The sequence below is a fragment of the Culex pipiens genome, unplaced genomic scaffold (assembly GCF_016801865.2).
Source record: "Culex pipiens pallens isolate TS unplaced genomic scaffold, TS_CPP_V2 Cpp_Un0091, whole genome shotgun sequence".
Taxonomy (NCBI): Eukaryota; Metazoa; Arthropoda; class Insecta; order Diptera; family Culicidae; genus Culex; species Culex pipiens.
The window spans coordinates 1-27,736 of NW_026292908.1; the positions used below are offsets into that span (position 1 = coordinate 1).

Genomic DNA, 27,736 nt, shown 5'->3' on the forward strand with positions numbered 1-27,736 from the left:
TTTCGGGCCTGTACACAGGGATCTGCTTAGACATCGGGTGGACATTCAGGAAGATGACTTCCTCGCGAGATCCGTAGTGGTTCTCAGCACGGATAATGTACTCGCCACGATCGTCCAGCTTGACGCGGTTGATAATGAAGTAGTAGTCGTCGTTGGCGTAACGCTTCATGAACTTGACCGACTGCTTGAGCTCCTGGTTGTTGTGGTACCAGGTCACAACCGAAGTTGCCACACCAATAACACGGCAGTAGAACTTGCAACTCTGTCCTTCGTAACAGAATGCCGACTGCGGACGAATGACGAACCGTGGAGCAGCCTGTCGTCGGTCGAACGAGGTTTCGTGGATCTTGTACTTGGTAACGAGCAACTTGCGCAGTGCAGAGTATTCCGAAAGTCTACCCAGCGGCAGCACAAACGATGCCCAGTTGTCATACTTTCTGCGGATAAGATCGCGGATGGTCTTGTAGCGTTCAATCGAGATCAGCGAAGTCGAGCTGTTGTAGCTATCGCTCAACCAGGCGTGCATCAGACACTCGTGAGCAGTCATACGCTTCTCCTTGGTCTTGATCAACAGCCGGCGGATAAAGTCCTTGCACTCTTCCGACACGTCCTTGAATGCAACCTCATCGAACTCCCACGTTCCTTGCTTGATGTTCTTCAACGTATCGATGTCGGTCTCGCCAGCGAATGGTGAAAGACCGCTAATCAAAACGTATGCCAACACACCCACAGCCCACATGTCAGTGTAGAAACCAACCGGTTCACGCTCAACAATTTCCGGAGCAGCAAACTCAGCGGTTCCTGTCGAGATCTTGACCATTTCGTTGGGGTTCAGTCGGGTGGCCAATCCGAAATCGATCAGCTTAACTTGGTTGCTGTTTCTCGTCTGGCACATGACATTCTCCGGCTTGATATCCAAGTGGATGATGTTCTTCTCATGCATGTACTTGACAGCCTCGCAGATCTGCTTCATGTACTCAATGATCTCCTGTTCGCACATGCGGTAGCCTTCGGTGGTGATGCGCTCAAACAGTTCACCTCCAGACAAGAACTCGTAAATCAGCACAAACTCGTCCTCATCCTCGAAGGCATCGTGCAGGTGGATCAACTTGCGATGGTGCAACTGGTTCATGATGTCAATTTCCTTGCGAATCAAGTCACGCTCAGAGTTCTGAGACACTGGGATGAACTTGGCGGCAAACACATTTCCAGTCTTGCGCTCACGGCAACGATGAACAACGCCAAACGCTCCCGTACCAATTTCCTCCAAAATCTCGTACAGATCATAGACGCTCTTGTTGGAGATCTCAACTGGCTTCGTTTGGTATTTAGAGAACACGTCAAACACATAGGTATCGTAGTCTCCAATTGGCTCACGCTTGCCCTGGCGTTTCGGCTTGCCGTTCTCGTCCAGCTCGTACTTGACGCGCTTGACTTGCTTAATGCCCAGATCCTTCAGACTGACCAATTCGGTCTGATCTGATGGATCAGAGCGGCCGTAAACGTTTTCAGCAAAGCAACGGAACTCGTACTGATGTCCAGGAGACAGATGCGGAACGATAAGCTGATTGAAGCGGGTGGTGCCAGCGCGGATCCAGGTGGACAACGGAACTTCGCGTTTCTCAACGATGTAGTTGGTAATGCTTGCTCCACCATCCCAAGATGGTGCCAGCCAGCTAAGAGTAACGTGATCCAGTCCAATCTGGTCGACGCTAAGGTTCTTCGGCTTGTCTGGACGATCGCTGATTTGAATCTTGATTTCGGCGGTGTCCTGTCCCAATTCGTTCTCGATGGTGATTGTGTAGTCGCCAGAGTCGAACTGAGAACCATCACGAATAGTCAACACAGTGTGTCGCTCACGAGTTTCAATGTGATAATGGCTACCAGACTCGATCTGTTCACCCTTGAGGTTCCAGTGACATCTTGGTTTCGGGAATCCAGTGAACGGAATCTTGATCTCAATGTTCTCGCCGTTATCGAAGAAGGCAGTATCACGGAATCGCGGAGGAACGTTCAGTTTTGGTGGCGATTTGATGATGAGCGAAGCCTTGGTAGACTTAACGCCTCCCTTGTTGACGGCACGGCAAGTGTACTCATCGGCATCTTCGCCAAACACATCGTTGATAGCCAAATGGTGCATATCTCCATCGCTGTACATATGATAACGCGATCCAGAGCAGATCTCGCGAGCTCCCTTGTGCCAGGTAATCTTGGGCCTGGGAACACCGGTGATCTTGCAGACAAACTCGACATTTCTGTTCTGCACGCAAGTCATTGTGTTCAGTGGCTTGACAACTTCTGGTGCCTTGCACACATCTGGATCTTCAGCCTTTACCAGCTGCGAAGCCTTCGAGAATTCGGAAATGCCGACTTCGTTCTGAGCAGCAACACGGAACTCGTAGAATCGTCCCTCAACCAGATTGACGCAGTTGATGGTGCAGATAGAGCACGACACGGTGTTGACGCGCTGCCATGTTTCAATGCCCTGTTCACGCTTCTCGATCCAGTATCCGGTAATACGGGAGCCTCCGTCGGAGACAGGTTTCTCCCATTCCAGGTTGACAAAGTCACCTCCCACTTCGTGGATGATCGGAATACCAGGTGGCGATGGCAGATCGTACGGTCCACGAGCCTTGATGGCATCGACTCCCACCAATGGTGCGCCCATTCCATTCTCGTTAACAGCCGACACACGGAACATGTACTCGGAGTTCTCGATCAATCCCTTAACGATCAACTGACATTCCTTGACGTAGTTCGATACAATTAGCCAGTGCTGCGACTTGATATCACGACGTTCAATGACATAGTGAGTGATCTTGCGTCCACCATCCGATGCTGGTGGTTTCCACGAAATTGTGCACATGTTCTTCGTAATATGGCTGGTAAGCAGAGGTCCAGTTGGAGGTCCAGGAAGTCCAGTGACGTGAACATTAACGTTGCACGAAACGCTTCCACTGTCGTTCTTAAAGTTGACCAAGTATACACCCTGGTCAACTTGTTCCACTTCTCTGATGTAGATAACAGCATAATCATCAAACACGGTGTATTTAATGTGCTCGGTTTCGATCAACTTCTCACGATCCTTCGAGATGTTAACCTCCAGTGGCTGGTCGCCGCTAAATCCAAGCTTAATCTTTGCGTTATCTCCCTTGATTAGGTACACGTCCGATGGAATGTTGACCAATTTCGGTGGCACTCCAATCTTGACCGCAGCCGTAGTGTGAACGACGCCAACAAAGTTGATTGCCTCGCAAGTGTAATCACCCTCATCGCGGTAAGTAACGTTGGAAATGTGCAGCGAGAACACACCGTTCTTGCTTTCCAGTGCGAACTGTCCTCCATGCGTAATCTCCTTTCCGTTGCGCAGCCATCTGCAGGTTGGTTCAGGTTTACCGTGAGCCTCACATGTCAGCTGTACAGACTTGCCCAAAGGCACCAAGCTGAACTTCAATCTTTGCACCCATTCTGGTTTCTCCGTATCGAGCAATTCACCAATTCTGACCGAGCGTGTCTCTACAGATGGTGGAGAAACTCCGTAATTATTGACAGCGTAAACGCGGAACTCGTAAACTCCGCCCTCAATGAGGTTCGTAACCGTGAGCTCAGTAACTGGAATATTCGACTCGTTGCACTTGACCCATCGGGCACCACCAATGTCTCGTCTCTCGACGTAGTATCCGGTGATCTTGGAACCACCGTCACTGGCTGGTGTCGTCCAGCTAAGGTCAACGAAGCTCTTGCCAACCTTGACAATTGCCGGTGCTCCAGGTGGCGATGGTGCCGTAACCTTTCCGTGAATCTTGAACTTCTTAGACGATGCCGAAGGCTTGCTCACACCAGCAGCGTTCTGCGCACGAACACGGAACTCGTACTGACGGCCAGGCAGCAGATTGTACACCTGGTACGTGTTGTCCTTAATGAGGAAGTTGCATATAATCCATGAGCTGTCAGTAACATCTCTGTACTCGAAGCGATAGCCCTGAATACGGGAACCTCCATCCATGAGCGGGCGTTCCCAGGTGACCGTGACGTAGTTGGCATCCCAATCGGTAACACGTGGTGGATTTGGTGGATCCGGAACAGTGAACGGATAGCGGGCAATAATTGGTTCCTCAAGAATCAACGGATCGCTGATGCCGTACTGGTTCTCAGCGCGTACTCGGAAGCTGTACTGCTTGTTAGCTTCCATTCCCATGTTGTCGTAATGGTTGGAACGAACAAAGCTGCTAGCCTTGGTCCAGTATCCGAGCGGCTCATATCGTTCAACGATGTAGTTTGTAATCGGACTACCACCATCATCAAGCGGCACCTTCCACGTCAGAGTACAAGATTCGGGCGTAATCTCCGTAACTTCAAGTGGTCCAATCGGTGGTGTTGGCTTGTCAACAACCAACACACGGCAAGAAGCAGTATCCTTACCAACGCAATTGACCAAATGGATGGTGTAGCTTCCAGAATCCATGCGCTTGGCGTTATCATTCTTGAAGACAGCCTCATTGTCGTTAATGTGAAGTTCAATTCTATCGTTTCTTGAGACTTCGTTACCATTGACCAACCAGAAGGCGTCTGGTCTCGGAGAAGCAGAGTATGGTACGATGATCTTGAACGGATCCTTAGCGATAACCAAGATGTCCCGCATACCAATGTCGGAAGTAATCTTCGGAGAAGTGAACGCAGCAGTAACCATAATTGGATCCGATGCAGAACTGAATGGACTCTGTCCAGCTGCGTTAACAGCGGCCACACGGAAGATGTATTCCCGATTTTCAGTGAGTCCCGCAACCTTGCACACCAGATCCTTGAGCGAACCCTGCTGTACCTTAGTCCAGCTACCTTCAGAAGCGAGACGCTTCTCAACAACGTAGTGAGTGATTGGCGAACCACCGTTGCTAGCCGGCTTAGTCCAGGTAATGGTGACAGAGTCTTCAGTGGTTTCCACTCGAGTCGGTGTTCCCGGCTGAGTTGGAATATCGAACGGATGTTTGGCAACAATCGCACCAGATTGTCCTGGATCAGACATTCCGTACTTGTTTTCGGCATAGACACGGAACTCATACTGCTGGTTGATACGTAGATTGCGAATCTTGAGGAATGTAGCAGTGCAGTAGCTGCTGACCTTGGTCCAGTTCGATGAGCTCTTGTCCTTCTTCTCGACGACGTAGTTGGTAACCGGTGAACCACCATCATCCAATGGGGTGTTCCAGCACAGAATAAGATGTTCACCTCCAAAGGACTCAACAGCGACATTCTCAGGCTTGCTTGGTCTATCCAAAACCTTAACATTGCACGTGGCAATATCGGTACCAGATGGGTTCTTCAACATCAAACGGTACTGCTTGGAGTCCGTACGCTTGCTGTTGGTCACAACAATGCTGGCAGCTTCGTCAGTAAGCTGTCTGTGCACACGAGAGTCGGAATCGTCGATTTGTTCTTCGTTGGCCAACCAAGTTGCAACCGGTTTCGGGAAGGCAGTATACGGAACGTGGATGTTGAAGTCATCTCCTGCTCTTACCGTGATATCACGAACATTGCTGAGATCCATCTTTGGTCTGTTGGGCTGTTCTGCCAAGCTGACCGAAATGCTCGGACGGGATGGGTCAGACGATCCAATGTCGTTGACAGCAATAAGGCGGAACTGGTACTCCTTACCCTCTTCCAAGTTCTCTACGCGGTAATATTGATCTGAGATCAAATCATCCTTACTGTTGGCATCAGACCAGTTTTCGGCGTCCTTGAGACGATACTGCACAATGTATCCCTTGATCTTTTCCTTGGCATCTCTGCGCAACGTACGCCACGAAAGCGAAACACTGCTGCGAGCGATCTTTTCTATTGCCGGTGGATCTGGTTGATTCGGACGCTTGCGCTGGTGTTGGGCAGTGATCGGATCTGTTGGTTCGCTTGGCTTGCTGCAGCCGACATCATTAACAGTCTTGACACGGAATTCGTAGCGGAATCCTTCCATCAGATCAGGAATAGTGTACGTGAGGTTAGCAGTTGGATAGTTGTTAACCTGTACCCAATCGCCGGTTCCACGTTCGCGTTTCTCGACAATGTATCCAACAACTGGTCTGGTTTGCACACGTGGAGGCTTCCATGAGATGGTACACGAGCTTGGAGTGAAATCTTCGACGACTGGCTTGTCGACGGCCTGTGGTGGATCGGGGCTCTTTGGCGAAATGGTCTTGCTCTCAGTCGGTTCCGAGGCTCCATACAGATTTTCAGCACGAACACGGAAGATGTATTCGTGGTTTTCGGTCAAATGCTTGACTGTATGCGAGCAACGAGGAACAGTACCGTACACCATCTTCCAGTTGTCCGATGGGAACTCTTTGTATTCAATGCTGTATCCCGTGATTTCTGAACCACCATCGTCTTTGGGAGCGTCCCAGTTGAGCGTGACAGTATCTTGAGTAGTCTCCAGAGCAAACACATTCCTTGGAGGCTGAGGACGATCAACCACAATAACTTCGAATTCTTTGACGTCTTCGCCATACTGGTTGGAAGCCTTGATCTTGTAAGTATCAGAGTCAATACGGTCGCTCTTCTCCACACGGAACACGGTTTGCTCACTGTTGGTATCAATCGAAACTCGGGAAGTTTCCGGAATCTTAACACCGCTGCGGAACCATTCGACGGTAGGGATGGGAGCACCCACCAGTGGGATAGTGATGATGATTGGTTCACCAGCACGAACCTTGATAGTCCGCTTTCTGAAGCTGTCCATGTTGAGAGCCGGTTTCTGCTGCATCGGTTTGGCCCAAGCTTTGTGAGATGGATCGCTAGGACTGCCCTGGCCGGCAGCGTTGACAGCCGAGACACGGTAGTCGTACTGTTTGTTCTTAGTAACGCCAGTATCAGTAAACTCAATGTTTTGTACTGGATACTTATTCGCCAAGATCCAGCGACCAGTAGTAGCATCACGACGTTCAATGTTGTATCCGGTAATTCTCGATCCTCCATCACTGATTGGTGGCTTCCAGCTGATTGTAATTTGATCGTAGTTGCTATCGATAATGTCCGGTTTAGTCGGTGCTCCAGGAACAACAAACTGATCCTTGGCAACCACTGGGTGCTTGCTCATCAGACCCTCCGAGCGGCCTTGCAGATTCTCAGCCATAACACGGAACTCGTATTTGTTGCCCTTGTTCAGACGTGGCACGACAGTATGAGTGTACTTCGGACTGACATAAGCAACGGCCGGGACCCATCCACCACCGTGGGTGAGATCCTTCTTCTCCACAACGTATCCAGTAATTTCGGATCCTCCATTGTCCTTTGGTGGCTTCCACGAAATCGTTACGCTCTTCTCGGTAATCTCTTCGTAGTTCATTGGGCCCTCTGGTGGATCTGGACGGTCCAGAACGGTTAGACGCATCTGGCCTTCGTCAGTTCCGCTCGAGTTTTTGATAACCAGCTTGTATTCCCCTGAGTCTCCACGGTTACAATTTACAGTGTGCACGATGGTATGATGTCCAACAGCGGTCAACGTGGTGCGTTTATCAGTTTCAACTGGTTTACCGTTCAACGTCCATGTGACTTCCGGAGCAGGCTCGCCAGTAAAGTTCACATCCAAGTGGAAGATCAATCCAGCCTTGACCACCATGTCACGCAACGGGGTAACGATCTTCGGAGCAATGAATCTCGAACGAGTCAACACAGCATCCGATGCATCCGAAGGCTCGGACTCTCCTGCAGCGTTGACAGCAATAACACGGAACTCCCATTCAGTTTCAGTAGCAAGATCCGGAACCTTGAGGTTACGCTGGATTCCAGGAACTTTTCCAGCATTGCTCCAGTACGGGCTGTCCTTTTCTTTCTTCTGGATAATGTACTCTGTGATCGGAGCTCCTCCGTCGGACTTGGGCGCATTCCATTCCAAGCTAACCGAGTTGGCATCCCAATCGACAACCTGCGGTTTCGGGGGCTGCGATGGCTCTTCGAAGTCGTTCTTGGCAACAATCGGATGAGACGATTCTAATGCCTCCGATTCACCAATCTCGTTGACAGCCTTCACTCTGAACGAATAACGCTTGTTGTGAATGAGACGCGAAATCTCGTTCACCAGCGAAGTGCTCATTCCAGCAGCAGTCCAAGTACCACGCGACATGTCCATTTTCTCGATGACGTAATGAGTGATTGCACTACCACCGTCGTCCTTGGGTAGCTTCCATTCCAGACGACATCCCTCAGTAGTAATATTGCTGATCTTAAGCGGACCTTCTGGTGGGGCTGGTTTGTCCAACACGGTAACGTGAGCTGAGGCGGAGAACTCGCCACATTCGTTCTTCACAATGAGAGTGTACATACCGCTGTCGTCACGAACCGAGAATGGAATCTCAAGAGAAACCTCGTTGTTGTAATCTTCACGAATAACTCTCTGTGATTCTGGAATTACAACGCCATTGCGCTTCCAGACAGCAGTGACCTTTGGCGAGGCTTCCACAGAAACGTTGTACGCAATCTTCTTGCCAACGGGGATAATCATGTCCCTCAGAGCGCCCTTGTCGAAGTGCGGGGCCACGAAACGAGACTTGCACAAAACAGGGTCGGAAGACTCGCTTGGGTCACCCACACCGGCCTTGTTTACGGCACACACGCGGAACTCATACTCTTCGTCCTTCGTGAGATCGGTGATCTTTGCGTGAGGATGGAACAAATCGGTGAATTCACCAGCAAACTTCCAATCTCCGTAACGAGGCTTCTTCTCAACGATGTAGCTCGTGATCGGCGATCCTCCGTCCTTCTTTGGAATGCTCCATTCCAGCTGTACGAAGTTATCTCCCCAGTCAGCGGCCACAGGCTTTCCAGGCTTGTCGGGCTTGGCGTAAGGATCCTTGGCAGTGATCGGCTGGGAAGTAGACAATGGGATGGATTCACCCTGCTTGTTAACAGCCCTAACACGGAACTGGTACGAGTGACCCTCAATCAAGTTATCCGGACGAATCTTCGTGGAGATAGTTTCACCAACCGGAATCCAGCGGAGCTGATCGGTGTCCAGTTTCTCGACAACGTAGTGCAAAATTTCAGATCCACCATCATCCTTTGGCGGACGCCACATCATTGTTACGCCATTCTTCGACAGGTTCTCGAAACGAATGGGTCCCTCTGGTGGTGCTGGAACGTCCAAAACAGTAACATTCACATCAGCGATGTCAACGCCGTTCTTGTTCTTAGCGGTCAAAGTGTAAACGCCACTGTCCGCCCGCTTTACATCCATAACGCGCAGCTTGGTTCTGTAGTTTTCGTAAAGAACCTTGACGCGATCCGTGTTGATGATCATGTTATCCTTGTGCGTCCATTCCTTGGCTGGAACAGGCTCACCCTGAACAGGAACATCAAACTCAAAGGTGAGTCCAGCACGAACCTTGACGTTGGACATCGAGTAACGATCGATCTTTGGTGGTTGGTTCTTGCTACGAGCAATGTGCGATTCAGTTGGCCTGCTGGCTTCACCTTCTCCTGCGCGGTTGATTGCCTTTACGCGGAACTGGTAAGCCGTTCCTTCGATGAGATCTGGAACCTTGGCAGCAGTTTTGTTTCCTTCAACTTCAACACACTTCTCCCAGTCTCCAGAATATTTGCTGAGCTTCTCAATCACGTAACCAGTTATTGGCGCACCTCCATCGTTATCCGGGGCCTGCCACTCCAGCTCGACGTAATCTTTGTCGTAGTCCTTGATAACGACGTTATCCGGACGTGCAGGAGCACGGAACGGATTCTTCGCCACAACAGCGTTGGCCATCGACAGTGGTTCCGATTTGCCCATCTTGTTCTGAGCACGCACACGGAACTTGTACGAATGTCCTTCAATGAGACCATCGATTTCGGCATTGCAAACGTTGTATCCAGAATCGCCGGCGTACGCCCACGTTCCCTTGGTTTCGTCCAGCTTCTCAATGATGTAGTTGTCAATCGGTAGACCACCGTCATCCTCTGGAGCTAGCCATTCCAGGGTGGCTCCATTGTTGGTGATTTCCTTGACCTTGAGTGGACCACGAGGCGGGCTCGGAACATCCAACACCGTCACAAACACCTCGGCCGAATCCTTTCCATTTTCATTCTCGGCTTCGATAGTGTAAGTGCCCGTTTCTCCACGAGTTGCTGAGCGAATCGTAATCTTAGTGTTGTAGTCGTAGTTCTGAATCTTGAAACGCTCGTTCTGTTTAAGCTCACGCTTGTTCAACGACCACTTGGTAGTCGGGATCGGTTCACCTGTGACCTTAACGTCAAAGACAACATTGTTTCCAGCCTTGATGCGCACATCGTTGAGATTCGTGCGATCAATTCTTGGAGGCTGGTTCTTCTGCTTGCAGATAATTGGAGGCGTGGCGTTGCTTGGATCGCTAGGACCGGCATCGTTCACCGCACGAACACGGAATTCGTACTTTTGTCCTTCCATGAGATCCGGCACGAAGGCCTCGGTAGCACTGGCTGGCACCTGCATCTTCCTCTCCCATTCACCGTACTTGTCCTTAACTTCGACAACGTAACCAGTAACTGGGGACCCACCATCACTAACCGGAGGCTGCCAGACGAGCTGGACAAAGTCTGGACCCCAGTCGGTGGCCTTGCAATCACGAGGAGCGGACGGTTCGTCGAACGGATTCTTGGCAACGAATTCACCATCCTGCTCGAGAGGCTTGGATTCGCCTTCGGCATTGATCGCGCTGACACGGAACTTGTACTTCTTGCCGTTCTGCAGTCCACTGATGTCGGCATTCGTTTCTACGCTGCGAGCATGTGGAATCCATGCCTTTGCCTCATCGTCGTAACGTTCAATCTGGTAATATTCGATGTCACATCCACCATCGTCACGTGGGCGCTTCCACTTGAGTTTGCAAGTTTCTTTGGTGATGTCCGACACCAGCATCGGTCCTTCCGGTGGAGTGGGTTTGTCAGTAACGACCACCTGAACTTGGACCTGGTCACGACCAGACGAGTTCGTGGCAGTGATTTCGTAGTCTCCAGAATCGTTACGATTTGCTGGACGCAGAATAAACTTGGAGTTGTATTCCGTGTCGAGAATTTCAGCACGCCTATCGGTAACGTGAGCCTTGTTGATACGCCATTCGGTTTTAGGAGCTGGCTCGCCAGTGATGACAACATCAAACTTGAGCATCGATCCGGCAGAGATCGAAAGATCTCTGATCGTTCTACGATCAATCTTGGGAGGAGCAAAGCGAGGCTTGGCAGTGAACGTGCGGCTAGCGTCAGACGGATCCGACTGTCCAGCCTTGTTGACAGCGACAACGCGGAACTGATACTCGTTGCCTTCGACCAGTCCTCCCACCGTAGCAGTCGGGTTCGGCGACGTAGTTTCGCATGCCTTCTCCCAGATCGGACTGTATTTATCCTTCTTCTCAATGATGTAACCAGTTATTGGGCTGCCACCATCGTCGGGCTCCGGCCACTTAAGAACAGCGTGATTCTCGGACCAATCAACAACCGTTGGAGCGCTTGGGGTATCAGGAACAGCTATTGAAGAAAGAAATAATGGTTACTAAAATGAACCTTTAACATGATAGGAATTACTTACAGAAGCTATCCTTGGCAAGAACAGTTCCAGCGGTCTCCAACGGCTCGGATTCACCCTCGGGGTTCACAGCCTTGACACGGAACTTGTAACGATGACCAGGAACCAGTCCTTCAACCGGGAACTCGGTGAACGGTCCGTCGGTCTTTCCGGCGGTCATCCAGATACCATTATCCGGATCGAACTTCTCGATAACGTAATGATCGATTGGAACACCACCATCGTCCTTTGGCTTTTGCCATTCCAGCTTGCAGCTGTCCTTGGTCATGTCCTTGACCTCCAATGGACCCTCAGGAATGCTAGGCTTAGCTGTAATTTATAAATAACACTTTAAGTTTCGTTCAACAGAGTTCACGAGGCTATAACTTACATCTCACGGTAACAGTGATCTCAACCTGATCGGTGCCGAACTTGTTGGTTGCCTTGATCACGTACTTGCCAGAATCTCTGCGATCTGGTTCGGTGTTGACAAACTTGCTGTTGTACGGTACGTTATCGATCGTACGAGTGGTAGTCACCGTAACCATGCGATCGTTGATGGTCCAGTCCACTTCAGGAGCAGGTTCACCCGAGATCTTGACGTCGAAGCCAAACGGTTCACCGACAGCAACGCTGAGGTTCTTGAGGTTGCGACGATCGATCTTGGGTGGCACTGAAATAAAGTACTCGGTTAATATTGAATTGCCTTAGAAAATATAAAGCAGTACTCACGTTTTCTTGGCTTAGCGGTGATCGGTTTGCTGTGGTCACTCCAGATACCCGGACCAGCTTCGTTAACGGCTCGAACCTTGAACTCGTACACTTCACCTTCGTTTAGCTCAGTCACCTTAGCCTCGCACTTGTTGCCAATAACCTCGGCACATCTGATCCACTTGATGGTGCCGTGAGTGCGTTTTTCGAGAACGTACTTGGTAATCGGAGATCCACCATCGCTGACCGGTGGAGTCCAGCGCAACTCGATAAAGTTCTTGTCCCAGTCGTAGGCTTCCGGGGTGCCTGGTTTGCTTGGCTCGTCGAATGGATTCTTCGCCAGCATGTACGTATCGGTAGCCAGTGGCTCAGATACACCCTCATCGTTGACAGCCGAGACGCGGAACAGATATTCCTGGCCCGGTTCCAAGTTGGCGACTTCCATGTGAGTATCGGCAGTCCTTCCAACTGGAACCCATCGTCCAGTTTCCTTGTCAAACTTCTCCACATTGTAGTGATCGATTGGAACACCGCCATCGTCTAGTGGTGGATTCCACTTCAGAGAGCATCCCTCTTTGTGTACGTTCGATACCTTCAACGGTCCTTCTGGTGCAGTAGGTTTATCCAGGACAGTGATATTGATTTGGACCTCATCGTAACCAGAAGCATTTTCAGCCTTAATTTCATATGGACCGTTGTGTGCACGGGTAACGCTGCTGATAGTCAACTTAGCACGATAGTCTTCAAACTCAACACGCACATCGGGGTTGTCCTTTTCAACGCGTGCCTTGTTCAACAACCAATACTTCGTCGGTGCAGGCTCGCCACTGATCTTGCAATCCAACCTCAATGACTGTCCACCCTTCAGTGTCAAGTTCTTGAGCGTAGAACGATCGATTCTTGGTGGAGCAAAGCGGTCCTTAACCAAAACTGGTTCAGAAATTGGCGAGTAAGGACTATGTCCACCCTTGTTGACTGCCTTCACGCGGAACTGGTACGTTGTACCCTCAAACAGATCCGGAACCTTAGCCTTCGTGACAGGTTCGTCGGTTTCCATAGCCTTTTGCCACTTAGTGCTGTTGACATCCTTCTTTTCGATGATGTACTTGGTAATCGGGGCACCACCGTCGCTTTCCGGTTCCTTCCACTCCAGGACCACATGCTTCCTGGACCAGTCGGTTGCCTTGGGCTTTCCGGGAGCACTCGGTGGGTCGTAAGGGTTCTTCGCTCGGATGCTGGTGTCGGTCTCCAGCGGCTCAGATTCACCCTCGCTGTTGACGGCCTTTACGCGGAACATGTAATCCTTTCCTTCCTGGAGTCCAGAAACATCCGCCTCTGGGAATCGGGATTCGCAAACTTGAATCCAGCGACCGCTGTCGACATCCATACGCTCGACGACGTACGCCTGAATGGGCTCGCCTCCATCATCCTCTGGTGGCAACCAGGCCAACTTACATCCCTCGGCTGTCACATCCGACACCTTCAGAGGACCCATACACTTGGATGGTTTAGCCAGGACAACAAGCTCCATTTCAACCATGTCGGTACCAGAGGGATTCTTGGCAGTGATCTTGTAAATGCCAGAGTCTGCGCGTTTCAGGTTCCTAATGATCAGATTAGTCTTGTAGTCTTCATTGTCCAACCTGATACGTTCATCTCCTCCGCCAGTGATAACCTTTTCCTTGAGCTCCCAAGTAACCTTTGGTGCTGGTTCACCAGTGATATCTGCTTCAACATTGAGCAACTGTCCAGAGCGAAGAATCTTCTTGTCCAGGTTCTTACGATCAATTCTTGGCGCCAGGAAACGAGGCTTAGCGACAACGCTATCTGAAATATCGCTAGGCTCCGACGGACCGGCCTTATTAACAGCAATCACACGGAACTCATACTCATGACCCTCTTCGACATCTTCCACCATTCCACGAGTACGATCGCCACCGATCGTCGCAGCATCTTGCCACTTACGGCTAGCTTTGTCACGCTTCTGAATGATGTACTCGCTAATTGGAGCACCACCATCAGATTTTGGCTTGGTCCATTCCAGCTCAACAAAGTCCTTGCTCCAGTTAATCGGAGTCGGACGACCGGGCTTGCTTGGCTCGCTGTACGGATCCTTCGCGATCACAACAGTCTCCATCTCCAAAGGCTCACTGTCACCTTCCTTGTTAAATGCCTTGACGCGGAACTTGTACTGTTTGCCCTCTTGGAGACCAGCAACGTTAACTTCCGGAGTGGTGCTCTGAGCACACGGAATCCATTGTCCGGTGAGCGGATCCAACTTTTCAATTTCGTATCCCTCGATTGGCATACCACCGTCGTCTAGTGGTGGCTTCCACTTCAGCTTGCATCCGTGCTTGTGCACATCCGAAGCCTCCAGCGGACCCTGCGGCGTACTCGGCTTGCTCAAGATGGTGATCTCAACCTCAGCACGATCCTCACCGTGAGCGTTGGTCGCCACGATGGTGTACTTGCCGCTGAGATTTCTGCGACCTCGCAGGATAAAGAACTTGGTGTTGTAGTCGATGTTGTCGATCTTGTAGTCGGCATCGGTAGCAACTTCCTTTTCGCCGTGCAACCATTTAACCGTCGGTGCTGGCTCACCCTCGATGTCGATATCGTACTGAACTGACAGTCCAGCCTTGATGGTGACCGCCGCCAAGTTGGTACGATCGATACGCGGACGCACTACGAGAAATAGAGGAGGAATTAGTTTGTGATCGCATGGATTACGGCTTCCAATGGATGAAGATCTTGTGAAGTAGTAAGAAAGACTTCATGCCATTGGGTTTTAGCTAAAATTTGTAAATTTAAATTAGAAGAAGTTAGGAGTGAAAGACTGTCTTTAAACGCATTTATTATTTCATCTTCATAATAGAGTAAAAGTTCTGACGATGAATACTTACGATTGCGATGCTTAATAGTATGGAAGTTAGTTGGATCGGAAGCTTCACCCGTTCCGGCCTTATTGATCGCGCTAACGCGGAACTGGAAGATGTGTTTCTCTGGCAAATCTCCCAGCTTGGCTTGGCACTCAGGACTGTGCGTAGTAAGAGCTGGCTCCCATTTGGTTTCACCACGTTCCTTCTTTTCGATGAAATAGCCAGTAATGGCGGCACCTCCGTCCGAGTAAGGCCGCTTCCATTGCAGAGTAACGCTGGAATTGTCCCAATCGTTGATGACTACGTCGGTAGGAGCCTTCGGCACATCGAACGGATTCTTTGCAACGGTGTACTCTTCGGTCTCCAGGGGCTCAGATTCGCCCTCGTCATTGACAGCCTTAACGCGGAACTTGTAGTGCTGACCTTCCTGCAGTCCAGTTACGTCGAACTCTTCCGCAGTTCCAGGAGTTTTTCCGATCGGCACCCAGCGTCCAACCTTCTGATCGTACTTCTCCAGTACATATCCGGTAATTGGTTTGCCTCCGTCATCATCAGGCTTCTTCCATTTCAGCTTGCAACCATCCTTAGTGACATCTTTAACTTCCAGAGGACCCTTTGGTCTGCTGGGACTAGCCAAAACAGTGATCTCCACGACCTCTTTGTCCATACCATGCTGGTTCTTGGCCATAATTTCATACAGACCGCTATGCTTGCGCAAGCTGTCCTTGATGGTAAACTTGGTGTTGTAGTTCTGGTTGACGATTTCGTAGTGGTCGTCGTTGAACACCTGCTTCTCCTTCAGAGACCAGGTGATCTCTGGCTCCGGCTCACCCTTCACGTTCACGTCGTAGTGAACCATCTTGCCACCACGCACCACAATGGGCTTCAGATTTGTACGATCGATACGAGGTTTCACTGCAGATAGATTTGATCAATGTGTGGGTGTTCAAAGAAGTCAGCAGACAAAAATACTTACATGCACGATGCTTAACCTTATGCGTTCCAGTTGGTTCCGACTCGGGCGAGCGGCCAGCCTTGTTGACGGCAATGATACGGAACTGGCACTCGGTGTTCTCCTTCAAATCTTCCACCGTTGCGGTAGTTTCACCTCCAGGTACCTCGAGCACATCTTCCCATTCCTTGAAACGATCCTTCTTCTGAATAACGTAGTTCTGGATTGGCGCACCGCCATCGGACTTGGGTGCAGCCCACTTCAATTTGACGGTTTTGTTGTCGAAATCGACAATTTCCGGTTGGCCTGGTTTCCATGGTTCGTCGAATGGATTCTTAGCCACAACCTCGTCCGATTCGAGGGGTTCCGATTCTCCCTCGGCGTTTACACCGATAACGCGGAATTTGTACGTTTGGCCTTCGTCAAGTCCAGTAATGTCAGCTTCCAGGATTTCGGGTCCTCCCTTCACGGTGCCACAACGTACCCACTTTCCGTTACGGTTCTTCAGCTTTTCAATCTTGTACTCGGTAATCGGACAGCCACCGTCATCGGCTGGTTTCTTCCACTTGAGCTTCAAGCCCTTCTTCGTGACGTTGGAAATCTCCAACTTGCCTTGGCATTTACCGGGCGCACCCAACACGACCAGCTCGATTTCCTCCTCGTCCTTGCCCGAGGCGTTCTGTGCGATGACCTTGTATTTGCCAGTATCGGCACGTTTAGCTTCCTTGATCGAGAAGTTGGTGTGGTAGTTGCCATTTTCAATCTTAATGTTCTCGGTTACGGTCAATGGAATGTTGTCTCGCCAGCACCAGATGATCTCCGGCTCTGGCTCACCCTTCACGTCCGCAGACCAGAGATGAGTCTTTCCAGCCTTGATGGTAACGTTCTTCAGGTTGGTACGATCGATACGAGGTTTCACTGTACGAACGAATGGAAGCGTTAGAATGCTGCTTAGAAAGCAGTTCTTGACCCATTTACGCGGCAAAACTTTAGAACCAGTTGTTTGTCCATCACGGGATGGAACACTATACTCACGCGTGACCATTTGATAGCAAAACTGTTGACAGAGTTGACAGCTTAAATCTACAAGGTTTACGGGATGCTTTCCCTGCCAGAGATACTCACAGTTCTTGTGCTTGACGGTGTGGTTGTCGCTAGGCTCCGATGCCTTGGATGCGCCACCCTTGTTGACGGCACGTACGCGGAACTGATACACGACCTTCTCCTTTAGTCCAGTAACCTTGCACGTGGCGTCGGCCGTCTCGGTCTTGGCGCACTCCGTCCAGTCGGTCAAGAACTTGTTCTTGAACTCAACGACGTAGTGCGTAATCGGACGTCCACCGTCCTTCTCGGGAGCTTCCCACTTCAGCTGCACAAAGTCGATACCGTAGTCATCAACGACCGGCTTGCCAGGCGCTTCCGGAGGATCTGTCGATTGAATATTCGTTCGAAAGGGTTAGCATATGCAGAGGCCATCAAGAGGCAGTTAAGGTAACCCCACAACTATATCAATGTTTGTGACACAGATGACCAATTTGGAAAAAGTTTGTTCTAATACCTGAAAGAGCTTAAATTTCAATTGCATTCCCACGCACTTACCGTATGGATTGACAGTTTTCACCGCCAGGAGTGTTTCCAGAGGAGTCGACTCTCCCTCCTTGTTGTATGCTTTAACTCTAAATTCGAACTTCCTTCCCTTTTGTAAATGCTGGAAGTCGAACGTTAGCTGGTCAGCACCGCACTCGCCGGCCTGCAACCAGGTTCCGTTTTCAACGTCCATTTTCTCCAGTAGGTAACCCGTCAACGGACAGCCACCGGTGTCCTCCGGAGGTTGCCAACTGATCACCACGTGGTTGGCTCTTGCCTTTTCTATCTTGATCGGTCCGATCGGTTGCGTTGGTACGTCCAGAACCAAGACCTTGGCTTGGGTAACGAACTCTCCGCTGCTATTCTTGAGCCTCAGTTTGTAGTTGCCAGAATCTGCGCGGACTGAATGGCGCACTTGAATGGTCGTTGCGTTGTGCTCAACGTCGATGGTTTTACGTTTTTCGGAGTCGCAAATGACAAGGATATCATCCTTCTCCCAAACGACTTCTGGTTCTGGCTCGCCACCGTACTGGACATAGTACCGAATCGTTTGTCCCTTCTTCAGTGTGATTGGCTGGAGACCTTCGCCCTCGATGAATGGCTTGACATATCTGTCTCGAATCTTCAATGGCTCTGTGGTGTTACTAGGTTTACTTGCGCCACCCTGGTTGTTTGCCCTCACGCGGAATTCGAACGTTTCGCCTACCGTTAGTCCTTTGAGAGTAGTCGTCAGCTGGTTGGGACCAACATCCTCGAACTGTTTCCAGTTGGCGGCAGTGTAGGGCTTGTACTCAACGGTATAACTCTGGATTGGAGCACCACCATCGGAAGCCGGTGTCTTCCAGGTGAGTTCCACAAACTCTCTATCCCAATCGGAGATGATCAGATCTCTTGGCGGATCCGGTTCGGTCCATGGATCCTTTGCAATGATATCTTCCTCCATGCTACAATACTCCGATTCGCCCATCTTGTTGACTGCCTTAACTCGGAACTTGTAATGTCTGCCTGGTGTCAGATCCGTGCAAGCAAACTTGAGCGTATCGCCAGGAACATCGGTAAGCGGGTCCCAACCGGATCGCTTGAACACATCCTGCCGTTCCAGTACATACTTCTCAAGAGCAGCTCCACCATCGTTCTCCGGAGCCTTCCACTTGACGACACAACGTGTTTGGAAGATGTTGACGCACTGCAGCTCCTGCGGTGGCTGTGGTTTATCCTGAAACACAACTTGGGTGGTATGCTCTTCTGCACCGGCGGCATTTTCAAGCACAATTCTAAACTCGCCCGAATCTTTGAATTCAGTGCTCTTAAAGTTGAGAACAAGCTTATCGTTCTCTACAACTATATCAACTTCTTCCGGTGATACCGGCTTGCCATCCTTGAACACCTTTACGGTGACCTTGGACTGGCGAGACTCACCGGCTGCACAGATTCAGGGGGTGGATAAGGGAGTGGGAGGGAGAAGATATTTTTAAATGAGATTTATTAAAATACAGTAAATTGAACTGAAAATTCTGAAAAGCTAGCGTGCACTCACTTGAGAACGGAACCTCCAGCACCTTAGGCTCCTTGGCAGGTGATTCCACTTTGGGTGGTACCTCGAATTTCGGTTTCGTTTCCTTCTTGTTAACCTTCAGCGTACACTTGCTCTCGAGCGGTCCACACACGCATGTGATCTCACCCGCGTCGGTCAGCTCGAGTCGGTTGTAGACCAGCTTATGCGTACCGTCACCAGGGGAAATGATATCGATCCTATCACTCTTGGTGATCTCTTGGTCACCGAGGAAGAACTGGATGTCCGCTTCCTCATCCTGGACCTGCACCTCAAGCACGCACTTTTGCGTTTCGTCTCCAGTTGCGTCCTTGAGTTTCTTCATGAACTTGTTCGGTCCTGTAAGGTATATGATTGCTGTCAGGTTGGAGTTCCTCCAGTTGTTGATAAAAACTTACGTTTAACTGAAATTTCAGCCTCGGTTTTGTCGGCGTTGCTCACACATCGGTACATGCCACTGTCAGTCTTGGCGACATCCTGCAGCACAAGCTTATGCTTGCGACCGTCCTTGATGATCTGCACCTTATCGCTTTCCACGATCTTGACGTCTCCCTTGAACCATTCGACCTGTCCCAGCACGTGATCCAGTTCACAAGCCAGCGTAACGGTATCCTTAACAAACAGAGACTGACTCTTGAGCACCTTGGTGAACTTGTAGTTGTACTCCAGAATCTTCAGCTTGGTTTCCGTCTTGTCCGTTTGCTTCTCGATCTTACACGTGTACTGGTCGGCATCCTCCGCGACGCAGTTCTTGATGATGAGGTTAACTGCGCCGCTAAGTTCCTTGCCGATGACGTACTTGTCGCTGTTCTCGAGCTTCGTTTCACCCTTCCACCATGAGATCGGCGCTAACGAGTTATCGACGGCGCACTCCAGGTGGCAGTCGTGCGTCAGGAAGCCCTTCTCGGTCTTCTTCAGGTTCTTGGTGAACTTGTAAACTGGATCGGCCTCTTCGACGGTCAGGTAAGCCATGCACTGAACTCCAGCAATCTCCAGCGTGTACTTTCCACTGTCCTCCACCTTGGGGTTCATGACCGTACAAGTGTAATGGTCACCCTCGTTCTTAAACTTGTACTTGGAACCAGTGAAAATTTCGTCCTTCCGCAGCATCCATTTAGCTTTGGCGTTGGGCTTGGTGAAGTTGGCCTCAAACACAACCTTCTTTTCTTTGCCTTCCTTGCAGGTGATATCGACCAGCGGTTTCGAGAAAGTATCTGATTTCTGAAATGAAAAACTGATTAGTTATGTTTTGCTTTGGGAGGGGTTTGGTGAACACGACACAGAACAAGGAACCGTTATGTTAGCTACGGGACATGAACTGTGTGTGCGCGTGGAGCTTGATGCATACTCGTTCCACTTTCTTGAGCTGCGGCTTTGGCTTCTCCACCTCCTTGAGATCACCCCAGTCGGGATCCTTCTCCTGGTTGCCCCACTTAGCGTACTTTCGCTTCTTCAACATGGCGCGGAAGTCCATGCCGCTGGAATCGGACACGTACAGCTGCATTTCAGCCGAATCCTCACCGTGTGCGTTGGAGACCACCACCCTGTACTTGCCCTCGTCGTTGGGCTTGACCTTACGGATGCAGAGCGTGATGGTGTTGCTTTCGCCATCGGTATGGTGCTTGTAGCGACCTCCATCGACAAGCTCGGTGATGTTCTTGAAGAACTTCCAGGTAGGCGCCGGATTACCCTCGACCTGAACCGAGATGTAACCAGTTTGATCTGCAAACGGACCACGGAATCAGAACCTATCCCAAGACTCAAATGGCTGAAGCGAAACTCAGCTCGAGTAGCGTGAGCAGCAGGCAAAGAAAGCGTTAGGGGTTTTCAAGCGATCACTAAGCACTAAGCAGATAAGCAGACGGCGCAGTAGCAGCAGCAGCAGCAGTAGCAGGGCAACTCCACGTGTAATGGCACAGTTCAAACCTTCAACAGCGGAGTAGCTCTCCTGGAAGTCGACGATGGTCGCTGGCTTGCCCTCCTCTCCGATGGCTCGCAACGGTGTACACGGCAGGTTGATCTTCTCGTCCATATCTTGAATGCTCGGGCGTCGTACGTCGATTGATGGTCGTCGTTTCTACAGGAAGGTAGCAACAGCAGTAGAGTCATGTGCCAGGTTTTATTTTGGCCCGCAACGGTTGTGGTGTGGTGAGTTTTGGGGCGATCGCAGATCGAAAGTTGATATTTATAAAGATCGGATATTCCAAGTGCAAAATTACATTCCCGGTGGCACCAACGCAGCGGGATGCCATCGGCGGCAGGGGCGGAAAAACAGAAAATGATTGTGATGAGCGAGATGGGAAGAAACAGAGATGATATTTGACTTAATTTAAATAGAAAAAAGAACTAAATCTAGGGGATGACCAGTGAACGCTTCAAGCGATTGACATCATCGGCGCTCATTTCATGGACAATTTGAAACAAACTATCCGTGTGAAGTGTCAGCGCTAGATTGACAACCAATCAAGCAGCATAACCAGCACCGCAGGGAGCATCATCGAAGGTCGCACCCTGTCCTAACCAGAGCCAGAACCATCTGGCGCTGCTGTCCCTGAAATTCATCAACAAATATTTTTTGCGCGCGCGAAATTTGCCTATGTAGTAGGACAAATGTTAGCCGCGATCCGAGCCAAACCTCGGAACCAGGAGGGAATAAATCAAAAGCGAACACCTTCTGCTCTTCCCCCGCGGCGATCCCCTCTTAAGTAGATCGCGTACTTAAGGCAGCGCCAATTTCATAAATTAGCACATTTGTTATGGGCGCGCTAAAATTAGTCGCGCAGCCAAACATACGGCTGAGCCCGGATCGCCAATATGGTCTGGTTTGGCGCTCGATTGATTTGAAAAATTAACTGCTGTCCGACGGATCAGTACGGTGCGATCTGGTTTCTCGTGCGGTATTTTTTTGCAAAGCTCGTGTTCAGAGTGGAGTGGTTCGGAAGGAAGTTTCGATGGTGAAATTTGTGCGAAGAGTAGTGCAATTTTGACGGTCAAAGCTACTTCATGTGAGTTCAATTTTTGTTATTAAAATCACAATAAATTAAAAGCAAATATTTCCCACCTAAATACAACTGGGAATACCAGTAATTAATGCTATACGAGTCACGGCAAAGTTAGATTATTTTTTTCAATATTTGTTTTACAATTTGGTCCAAACGCATCAAATTTGGGGAGATGAAAAGAACAATTTCCTTGGCTTGTATTTACTCTAATTATTTTTCTTCAACAAAAAAAAATATTTTTCTTGTTAAGCCTCAATATATTTGTTGAGCATGAGCATTATCATAAAACAAAAAATGCTACCTTGAGGATGTTGTCAATCTGATCCAATAAGTTAAAATTTGAACCTGGCTTCATGTCATTATCAGCATACCCATAATCACATTTTTGGCACGGAAAAATTTACTATAAAAACAAATTTGTTTTGAGTCATGTGCTAATAACAATAATTGTGACAAGCCTCAAACAGTTTTTTTTAAACATTGGAAGACCAAATTTGTTTCAGTTGAAACTTGATTGTGAATTACGTTTGCATGGAAATTCTATGAAAAACAATCCATTTGTATCAGAAAAAAAATCCCATCATTGAAAATTCGGCAAATATGCCAAATCAAGTATTTCGAGAAAAACGCCTCAGCAGCCAAAACTAAACACTATTGTAGTGAATTTATAGTTTAGAAGATGCATTCGTATTGCGCGTATTCCCGAAAAAGACACGCGGCATATCAGCCTCGAAACGACGCGCCGCACTTTTGGCAAATGCGCGCTGTCAAATCCCATACTACGCGTTTTGTTTTTGTTGATCTTCTTCTTCGAATCGCATGGCATTGTTGCTGGGTATGTTTTTTATTGCACCAAAAGTGCAGAAAATTGCTGGCAACAATGTCTGCGGCACATTCTGAAATGCCGCGCGGCGTGTACCTTCCAGAGAAACGGACAATACTTCCCGGAACAAAAATCTCGAGGTTGACAAAAGTCTTTATCTTCATCTTCTTTTTTTTTTTTTTTGTTCTTTTGACAGTACTTGTTCGCTAACTGGGCTGAGGACGTATCATCGATGCATTATATTTTCTTGACAAAAAATAATAAAAACAAAAGTTATTATTTCAAGACCATTTATATGGTTGCATCCACTGACCCCTTAATCTGTTTCAAAAGTGTTATGCTTCTGCTCCTGACAAAATATGCACCATAGCTAAACAGACTTAAATTGTGAACATTTTTGTAAAATTAAATATTTTTTACACTTCACGAGTGTCAATGAGCCGTGGTGAATTTAAAATAGCCGTGATGAGTATCCCTACATTCAAATCAACCGTTTGATTGTCTGTACCTGGGTGATGAATAGAGAGAAGGCGTAACGTGATTTTCGGATGATCCCTTTTTGTTTACATCTACAAAGTAGAAGGCTGTTCAAGCACAAGAATGACTTTTTTCTTACTGGCAAATGAGCTGTTTTGTAATCAGTAGTATGTGTTTTAAAATGAATAAATGAAAAGAAAACGTCTATCCTTAATATCGAACCATTTTGTTGCACACTACTATTCAACTAACGTGTCTTCAATGAACGTTTGGCTAAATATAGCAAAATTAAATCAAAGTCAAAAAATCTTCTTCACATTACATAGAGAAACCTTTTTTACGCGACGATGTTACGCTTTTTATTTCGTCAATTTCTCTAAAACCAAAAAAAACAAGCTTACATGCAATTTGAAAATGTGCACAAAAGGTATAAACTACTTTAAAATATTTCAAAAATATTGCGTCTTTCCAGAGAAATTGATACCAATGGGCCATGGGTTTCCTGTGTTCATAGAACCTTTTGAAAAATGTTAGCGCGAAATATATTAAACGTCATTTTTTTAGAAAAAAAAAATCGATCAAAGTTGCCTACTGGCTGAGTAAGAAGGGTTGATTGGGTGGTAGCCAATCTCACCAAAAGGAGTGTAAAATTAGGGGTTGCAAGTAGCTGTTCCCCTATTTTTTTTTCTACTTTTTTAAACAAAACAAAACTCATTTGAATTTTATATGTTTTGGACCCTGAAACAATCAAAGACTTGCGTATCTGGAAAATATATAGTCTTAATTTTCAAAACTTGATTTTCCTTACAAAAACTAAACACCGTCTTGAATGTTTTAAAGCACTAAGGGAACAGAACCACGACTCAAGTTTACACATCTGTATTATTAAAACCACTAAGAAAAAAAATCCTCGATACCATTTCGAAAGTATACCGTTAGCATTTGGGTGAATAATCTGGCCTCGACGCGCGGTTGCCTCTAGCCAGCACTTCGGTGCCTCGCGGGGAGGGGCTTCCGAATGTCGCACCAGATAGTCACCTTTCGTTCGTCGATCACCTCGCCGGGTCGCAGTTTGCTCTATTTGAACACAACGCACATCCGCCATTTTTGTCGCGCGTGCGGAGAAATGAACCAACGATTTACAGGACAATTGACGACATAAACAAGAAATGGTTAGAAAAATTGGGAAGTTTTGCAACCAAATCAACGGTTCGGTACCGTTGGTTTGTTCGCCAAATTGATCGATAAGGCTGGCGTTTGAGTGAATACTTCAGAAAAGAATCTTGTTTCGGAGATCTCCATTTTGAGTTTTATACCAGTGCTGATATCGTTCAGCGTACAATACAAGTTAGCATACACAATTTGATGATACATGGTAATAAAGAACAGATTATATGGACGAATGCTGGCAATACTCACATCATCACCCATCAACAAACTTGGACGACGATCATCCAAGAACGAACCACGACGGCTGCCGTTTTTGTCGCGGATGATTTCGATACTGGGAGCCTCCAGTCCTTTTTGGGCAGCAGGTTGCTAGATAAGAAGAAAATGTATGAAACGCTGTTTTTATTACGAACTCCAAAGCAAAACTCACCTCCTTGGTCTTTGGTTCCTCCGGCTCGGCCTCAATCTTAATTTCGATCTTCTCCTCCTTCTTGGCCGCAACCTTCTTCTCCTCCTCAACCTTGATTTCGATCTTCTCCTCCTTTTTGGCTTCCACCTTTTTCTTTTCCACCTTGATTTCGGCCTTCTTTTCTTCGACTTTCTTGGCTTCGACCTTAACCTCGGCCTTCTTCTCCTCGACCTTCTTGGTTTCGACCTTAACCTCGGCCTTCTTCTCTTCGACCTTAACTTCGGCCTTCTTTTCTTCGACCTTGATTTCGACCTTCTTGGCTTCGACCTTCTTCTCCTCGACCTTGATCTCAACCTTCTCTTCCTTTTTCTCCTCGACCTTCTCCTCCTTCTTGGTCACCTTCTTCTTCTCGTCCTTCTTGATCGTCTTGATCGTAACCTTGGCCTCGCTCTCGTCACTCTGCTGTTCATTGCTGATGGATACCTTGTAGAAGCCAGCATCCTCAGCCTTGCAGTTCTTGACGGTCAGCTTAGCCATGCGGCCGCTGAACTCCTGAATGACCGTCTCGCTGGTCTTCAGGAGCGTCTTGTTCTTCATCCAGTACACCTTAAAGTGGCGATCCGGATGGACCAAGCCGACAGCCAGCACAAGGTTACCACCCTCGTCGATCTCCACGTCCTTCAACTTGGTTTCGATGATCGGTTTGGTCGGCGGTGGCTTCTCGAACACGATGTCCTTGATCTCGATCACCTGCGAGGTAGCCTGACCCTTATCGTTCTTCGCCACGAGCTTGTACGCACCAAAGTCAGCCTCGCTCAGCTCCGTGATGTTGAGCTTCACGGAGAACTCGCCCTCGCGGGTCTCCTCGATCTTGATCAGGTGTCGGTGCGTCTCCTTGATCACCGTCGTCTCCTTCATCCAGACGCACTCCGGCTTGAAGCGAGACGCCACGGCGCACTCGATCGATGCCATGCGCTTCTTGATGTTCGTCACCAGTTTCGGCTTCTCCTTGATGACAGGAACAACTGGAAGAAGGGACATTGTTAAAGATACTTTCTTGAAATCCATTTACCCCGTTTATACTCACTCTCGATGTTCAGAATTAAATTGGCATTTAATTCGCCGAGAATATTCTTAATGTTGCACTTGTACGTGCCGGAGTCTTCCGTCTGTGGATCCTTAAGCACCAGGCTGATGTGGTACACGTCCTTCTCGGTAGTCATCGTGATCTTCAACTTGCTCGACTCCTGCAGCAGCTTGCCCTCGCGCGTCCACGTAATGTCCGGCTTGATGTCCGTCTTGACCTTGCACTCCATGCGCACCAGCTTGCCGTTGTCCTGCGACACAATGTGTGGCTTCTCGACGAAGATCGGTGCGTTCTTGGTCGACTCCTGCTCGGACTCGATGTTTAGGTTGAGCGTCGCACTGCTCTCGCCAAACTCGTTGCTGATCACGCACGAGTACGAGCCGCCGTCCTCCGCGCTGGGATCCTTGATGTTCAGCGTGAGCTCGTACGTGTCGTCGTCCATGGTCTTCACCTCCAGCGAGACCTTGTTGGACGTCTTGACCTCCTGTTTCTTGCGCATCCACTTGACGGTCGGTTTCGGTTTCGATCTACATCTACACTTCATCGTTATCAGCGTGCCCTTGCTGTTCGGGATGATCTTGGGTTTCTCCACGAACGACGGAGCGAAGCCTCTATCGTTCTCGTTCGCTGAAGACACGCATATTTGAGGGGGAGAACAAACAGAAAGGAATTTTAATATCAAGAACCTCATTTTTTCGATGAGGCCAGGAGGAATTCAACCAAACTAAGCTATTCAGTTTGCTGGAAGTTGCAACTTGCTTGCTCACTAGAGAATGCTCGCCACCGCTGAGCAAAGTGAGTGTTATACTTTTGAAATCATAGCGAGCTAGCTGATGATCGTTCGTTCTGTGGATGAAGCTCGTTAATAAGCTAAAACTTAAAAGTTTGTGATTGTTTGCTAATAAAGTAAATGAAGAGTGAAATCTGAGAATACGACAACAATTTTACTAAAGTACAGTAGTAACACGTATGCAAACCGGCAGTCATATCAAGACAGATGTGCAGAGAAAAGGTACAGTTGATGACTTGGAAAACTCAATATGATCTTTCTTGCTATCGTAATAACATTATATGTGTTTCGAGAGAGAAAAAAGTTACAGCAACAAACTTGAAGCAGCTTAATCGGTGTGATAGAAGGGATAGTAGGAGAGTTGAGGTGAAGGATTTGAGAGCAAAGTTGAACAAAAAAAGAGAACTTAAAAATACCTTTAAAGTTAAGCGTAATATGTGCGTTGCTTTCCCCGAACGGGTTGAAAGCATGGCAACGATAGATGCCTCCGTCGTTGGCGGTCGGTTGCGAAATTTGGAGTGTCAGTAGGTAGGTATCGTTTGAGATCGCTTTGCGCAAGATTTTGAACCGATCGCCGTCGGTGATCGTGTCCTGGCCGTGGTACCAGGTAATGTCGGCCACCGGTAGCGCCTCCAGGATGCACTCCATCGAGAGCACCTCACCCTTCTGGGAAATGGTGGGCTTCTGGGGAAAGCGGGGCGGTTTGCCCTCGGGATTTCTGCCGGAACAACGGAAATAAGGGTACACGTGGGGTGAATCGGTGTAAGGGAAAACACAGT

The 27,736-nt window shown here is 48.8% G+C and overlaps 1 protein-coding gene across 1 annotated transcript; it reads right to left on the reverse strand.

The window, feature by feature from the left end:
* Positions 1-6: 6 nt before the first annotated feature.
* Positions 7-27,681, reverse strand: LOC120425700 (twitchin; the record flags this gene model as incomplete). The annotated part of the gene is made up of 17 exons (XM_052711532.1): positions 27,374-27,681; positions 26,168-26,794; positions 25,102-26,105; positions 24,921-25,040; positions 24,540-24,578; positions 21,126-21,276; positions 20,548-20,921; positions 19,598-20,420; positions 19,185-19,538; positions 17,660-19,069; positions 17,186-17,488; positions 16,085-16,978; positions 15,133-16,023; positions 12,251-14,914; positions 11,910-12,191; positions 11,543-11,848; positions 7-11,481 (listed from the first exon to the last, which is right to left on the reverse strand). Coding segments are annotated over exons 1-17 (21,949 nt in total), but the record flags the coding sequence as incomplete, so codon positions are not given.
* Positions 27,682-27,736: the final 55 nt, after the last annotated feature.